Below are 6,327 nucleotides of genomic sequence, written 5' to 3' on the forward strand. Positions count from 1 at the left end.
ACTGGAGAGAAACCCTACAAATGTAAAGAATGTGGCAAAGCCTTTAACCGATCCTCATCCCTTACTGTACATAACATAAATCATATTGGAGAAAAACCTTACAAATGTAAACAGTGTGGCAAAGGTTTTAGCCGATCCTCATCCCTTACTGAACATAAGATAATTCATACTACAGAGAAACCCTACAAATGTGAAGAATGTGGCAAAGCCTTTAACCGATCCTCATCCCTTACTGTACATAACAGAATTCATACTGGAGAAAAACCTTACAAATGTAAACAATGTGGCAGAGGTTTTAGCGAATCCTCATCCCTTACTAAACATAGGATAATTCATACTACAGAGAAACCCTACAAATATGAAGAATGTGGCAAAGCCTTTAACAAGTCCTCAATTCTTAACATACATAAGATGATTCATACTAAAGAGCAAGCACAAACCTTAAAGATGTGACAATGCTTTTTACGAAATCTCAAACTTCTTTAAATATGAAAGAAATCATGCTGGTGAGAACTAGAAATGTGAAGAATATGACAAAGCCTTTCAAGGCTATTTAAATAGTTGTCTCACTTGATTGTAGGTAAGATACTTTATACTCGAGAAAACTCCTACAAGTGTGAAGAATGTGGCAAAACCTAACTAATGCTCATGCCTTAGTGCACAGGAAATAATTTATTTTTGAGACAAATTGTACACATATAAAGAATGTGACAAAGCCATTAATAACTGCTCACATCTTAACATCAGAGAGCTAATACAAGCATTAAAGGTGCAATTACTGTCAAAAGATCTTCCAGAAAATAGAAGCCTTTAAAATGTATTAAATTTATTGCCGTAAATTCTTATGGCTTACAATTCAGAATCTCTACATGCAAATTTTTTAAACATTTTTCTGGTACTCATACTAGACCCATGATTTTCTTGATTCTTATTTCTTTTTTTTTCTTTTTTTGTATGTACCATTTTAGTTTTTATTAAAAAAATAGAAACCTAAACTCAGAGAACTGCATTGTTCTTGCATCTAATCTGACCATATATTGGAGTAGCAATTCTTTTTAAAAGGACTTAGGGGAGTACTGTCAATATATCAGTTCCATCAAAAACTCTAGGTTGGAATATCTTAAAAAGAGCAAGTTAAATATGAGAAAGCACAGAAATCTCTCCCTCAAACAAGAGGGGCTTCCTTTAGTAGTCTTCAATATAGCTCATTTGCAATTGTATGAAAATCCATCAAGATCAATCATGTTGCACAATCCCTAAAGGATAAAACTGAGGGAACTCATGGATAATTTTCACAGCTTCGTTGTAAAGTCCAGGATCAAAAGGATGGTTATATTCCTTAAACTGGACATAAGATGTGCACAAGATGGTGGCCTTGGCAGTTACTCTTCCAACCACTTCCATAATTCCAGAGATTTCTTCATCAAGGGGTTCCATCAAATCAATGGTTCCATTTTTTCCTTCTCCATCTGAAAGAATAAACATTTTTCCAGTGGGATGAATCTTTTCCAGCCTCCCTATGAAGCAGACAGGCTTGTCTATGAACTGAGCTAGCATGCCAGCATTGATGCATGACCTCAGCAATTCCATCATGTCCACTATGATTATGGACCAAGAGTGTGGCTGGCCGGAAACCCACAGACTACTGAAACTATGTGGCACGCAGTGTCTGTGGGGCAGATTTCTTCTTTCTGTTTTATAAAGTATTCGTTATGTTAGCTGGTCAGTGATTATAGGAATTGTTTTTATGAAATTTAGTAGTGCACACAAAGCAATTTTCAAAGGTAATTCCATTAGTGTTAAGTTTTATTTAGTGTTAGAACATTCCATTTTGTTCTTATAAGTGCAGAAACTTACATAGGCCTATTTTTATTTTTATTTTTTATTTTTTGAGATGGAGTTTCACTGTTATCACCCAGGCTGAAGTGCAGTGGTGCACTCTTGGCTCATTGCAGCATCCACCTCCCAGGTTCAAGTGATTCTCCTCCCTCAGCCTCCCAAGTAGCTTGGATTACAGGCATCTGCCACCACACCTGGCTAATTTTTGTATTTTTAGTAGAAATAGGGTTTCATTGTGTTGGCCAGGCTGGTCTCGAACTCCTGATCTCAAATGATAGGCCCACCTCGGCCTCCCAAAGAGCTAGGATTACAGGCGTGAGTCACCATACCCAGCCGAGCCTATCTTTATTTAGTTATTTCTTTTTAATTTTGTTATTGACATAAATTTTATTTATTGAGTCAATTTGTTCATGTAAGTACTAGGGAAGCTTTGTAACTTTTGAGGATGTTTTTATATGTAAAATATATCAACAGACATGACAGTGCTTACTGTATAACAGATGCTCCATAATAAGGCAGAAATATTCGTGCTGAACTTAGTTTGTAACTTTGATTCAGAAATGTAAAATATCATTGGGCCAGGTGCAGTGACTGAGGCCTATAATCCCAGCACTTTGGAAGGCAGAGTTGGGCAGATCATAAGGTCAGGTGATGAGACCATCCTGGCTAACACAGTGAAACCCTGTCTCCACTGAAAATACAAATAATTAGCCAGCCATGGTAGTGGATGCCTATAGTTGCAGCTACTCAGGTTGCTGAGGCAGGTGAATGGCATGAATCTGGGAGGCGGAGCTTGCAGTGAGCCAATATTGCACCACTGCACTCCAGCCTGGGCAACAGAGTTGGACTCTGTCTCAAAAAAAAAAAAAAAAAAAACCCACCTGGCGGGGGTGGCTCATGCCTGTAATGTCAACACTTTGGGAGGCCAAGGTGGGTAGGTCACCTGAAGTCAGGAGTTCAAGACCAAGCTGGCTAACATGGTGAAACCCCAGCTCTACCAAAATACAAAAATTAGCTAAGCATGATGGCAGGTGCCTGTAACACCACCTACTTGGAAGGTTGAGACATGAGAATTCCTTGAATGTGGGAGGCAGAGTTTGCAGTGAGCTGAGATCATGCCATTGCACTCCAGTGTGGGCAACAGAGTGAGACTTTTTTCTCAAAAAAAATAAAATATCAATGCTGAAGATACAACACTGATTTTTTTCACGTGGAGAGAACACTTTTTTTTCAGGCTGAAAAGCTGAATCTTGCTGAATTTAAAGAGAGATTCTGCTGCTTTAATTTCCTAATTATCTTGATTTTTTTTTTTCACTTTTTAAGTGTATTCTAACTATGTGTCACAGCCGTTCTTCTTCTTGCTCTATTATGGCTACAGGTTTCTCACTTATCTCCATGTGATGTCATTTCACATGGTACTTTGTAGGTTCCGATGAGAAAGTTGGTACTTTTTAATGCATTGAAAAATGGGTTTTAACTAGAGTGTTTGCTTATTAACATAACTTTCATATTAGTTAATTAAAAGACATAACACTTTCCACAAGAATGTATCACTTAGCATAGAATATATATCAGTGAGAAGAATATCAGTTAGCATGGTTTGTTTATAAAAGGAAAACCTTGTTAGATTCTCACACAAAGAGTGAAAAATATAGTTTGCTAAAATAGATGTCTTAGAAATTTAATTTTTAAGAGTTGATTGTAAGTGAACAATTTCAAATTTAATTTTTATAACGTACTTATACCATGACTTGTGTTTCTATACAGTATCTTCCATTTTTAAGTGTGAATTTTGAAGTTGGCAAAATAATAAAATGATCTCTGGATTTGACATTTGATGCATTTTTTTTTCATGTTGATATTACAATTTGGAGGAACTTCTCACTTTTTTTTCTAGTCTACAGTTTTTACTCTTTGTCACCTAACTGTAGTCAACTCCCTGGTCCTTTTCTCTGGAAAACTTTTGGAGAACATGGCTGCTTTTGGATTAAAATATTTCCCATTATTTTGCATAAAAACTAGTTTACTGTGTTCACAGAGTGGCCAGTCATGGGACCGTAAGCAACAGCTGCACCTTTTAGTGTTTTTCTTATTATTACCATCAACATGAGAAACTCTAAATACCCTATGCTTGAAATAAAAGCCCTAACGTACATTGGCTCTTCCCATACACTCTGCTGGGTCCAGAAAATGCTGTTAAATATTAGAGTTTCTAAGCTGGGCATTGTGGCTCACGCCTGTAATGCCAGCACTTTGGAAAGTTGAAGTGGGTGGATCACCTGAGATCAGGAGTTTGAGATCAGCCTGGTCAACATGGTGAAACCCCATCTTTACCAAAAATAGAAAAATTAACTGGGCATGGTGGTGGTGCCTGTAGTCCCAGCTACTCAGGAGGCTGAGGCAGGAGAATCCCTTGAATCCAGGAGGCGAAGTTTGCATTGAGCCAAGATCATGCCATTGTACTCCACTCTGTCTTAAATAAGTAAATAAAATAAATAATAAATATCAGAGTTCCTATGGTCATGGCTAATAAACTAAATGACAAAAACTATTTTTGATACTATTCAGCTGTTTAAGACAAACACACAGTACTTGAAACATTGTTTTGTGTGTGTATATATATGTGTGTGTGTGTGTGTGTGTATATATATATGTGTGTGTGTGTGTGTATATATATGTTTGTGTGTGTGTGTGTATATATATATACATATATATATTTATTTAGACAAGGGTCTTGCTGTGTTACTCAGGCTGAAGTGCAGTGGCATGGGACTCAGCTTACTAAAACTTCCACATTTCGGGGTCAAGCAATTCTCATGTCTCAACCTCTCGAATACCTGGGATTACAGGTTGGTGGTACCATGCCTGGCTACTTTTTCTATTTTTCATGGAGATGGGGTGTCTTCATGTTGGCAAGGCTGGTCTTGTCTTGACCTCAAGCGATTCACCCACCTTGGCCTCCCAAATTTCTGGAATTACATGTGTGAGCCAGTGCATCCATTTAATTATATATATATATATAATTTATGTATAGATATGTATGTGTGTGTGTGTGTATATATATATATATATAAATCTTTTTTCCAAAATGGTCTCACTCTGTTCCCCAGGCTGAAGTGCAGTGCAGCCTCCACCTACAGGGTTTAAGTGATTCTCCTGCATCAGTCTTCTGAGTAGCTGGGACTATAGACCACCACTCCTGGCTAATTTTTGTATCTTTGGTAGAGACATGGTTTCACCCTGTTAGCCAGGCTGCTCTTGAACTCCTGACCGCAGGTGATCCACCCACCTTGGCCTCTCAAAGCACTGATTGCAGGTATGAGTCACCATGCCAAGAAAAAATACACTTTTCAAGTTGACAGACAAAATGTGTATTTATTCTGCAAAACAATATTTTTAGGTATGTATACATCGTCACATGCTTAATTCTAGGTAATTAATGCTTTACCTCATGTAGTTAACATTTTTGTTGTGAGATCACGTGGCATTGTCTTAACATTTTTGAAAACCAGAAATACATTAGAATGAACTATAGTCATTGTACTGTACAATAAATATTTTGGACTTATTCCTCTTATTCAAGTATAATTATATATTCTTTTCTTTCTAACTCCCCATTCTAACCAACTTGGCATCAGGTATTCACCATTTTATTCTCTACAACAATGAGATTGTTCTTTAGAATTCTTGTGTAAGTGAGACTGGGCCTGGTGGCTCATGCTTGTAATCCCAGCACACTGGGAAGCCCAGGCAGGTGAATCACTTGAGGACAGGAGTTCGACACCAGCCTGGCCAACATGGTGAAACCCTGTCTCTACTGAAAATACAAAAAAAATATATATATATATATATAGCCAGATATGGTGGTGGGCACCTGTAATCTCAGCTACTTGGGAGGCTGAGGCAGGAGAATTGCTTGAACCCAGTGAAGGTTGCAGTGAGCCGAGATCACACCATTGCAATCCAGCCTGGGAAACTTGCAAAACTGTCTTAAAAAAAAAAAAAAAAGTGTAAGTTATAAGATAGTATTCATTCTGTGTCTGGCTTATTTAAAGTAATATTATGTTCTCCAGGTTAATCCATGTTAGTGAAAGTAATAAATTTTCTTTTTTAAAAGATGAATAGTATTCAATTTTGTTTGTATACTGCATTTATTTTATTTACTCATTAGATGTCAAACTGTTGACTTTGTATTTTGGCTATTGTGAGGAGTGCTTCAAACAACATAGAAGTGCAAATGTTTTTTGTTTTTTTTGTTTGTTTGTTTGTTTTTTTTAGACAGGGTCTTGTTCCTTGTTCTGTCACCCAAGCTGGAGTGCAGAGGCCTGATCTTGGCTCACTGCCACCTCTGTCTCCCAGGTTCAAGCAATTCTCCTGCCTCAGGCTCCCAAGTAGCTGGGATTACAGGAACACACCACTGTGCCTGGCTAATTTTTTTTTTTTTTTTTTTTTTTTTTTGAGATGGAGTCTTGCTCTGTGGTCCAGGCT

General features: G+C 37.4%; 1 protein-coding gene and 1 pseudogene across 1 annotated transcript in view; one reads left to right on the forward strand and one right to left on the reverse strand.

The window, feature by feature from the left end:
- Positions 1 to 453, forward strand: part of LOC116418561 (putative zinc finger protein 56) — a 30,571-nt gene extending 30,118 nt beyond the window's left edge. Inside the window, exon 3 of the mRNA XM_031934718.1 lies at positions 29 to 453. Within this exon, the coding sequence (XP_031790578.1) occupies positions 29 to 453 (425 nt within the window). The remainder of the gene's footprint in view (positions 1 to 28) is intronic.
- A 783-nt stretch (positions 454 to 1,236) lies between these two features.
- Positions 1,237 to 6,327, reverse strand: part of LOC111535128 — a 34,199-nt pseudogene continuing 29,108 nt past the window's right edge.

Source organism: Piliocolobus tephrosceles, chromosome 21, assembly GCF_002776525.5.
Source record: "Piliocolobus tephrosceles isolate RC106 chromosome 21, ASM277652v3, whole genome shotgun sequence".
In the NCBI taxonomy this organism is placed as follows: domain Eukaryota; kingdom Metazoa; phylum Chordata; class Mammalia; order Primates; family Cercopithecidae; genus Piliocolobus; species Piliocolobus tephrosceles.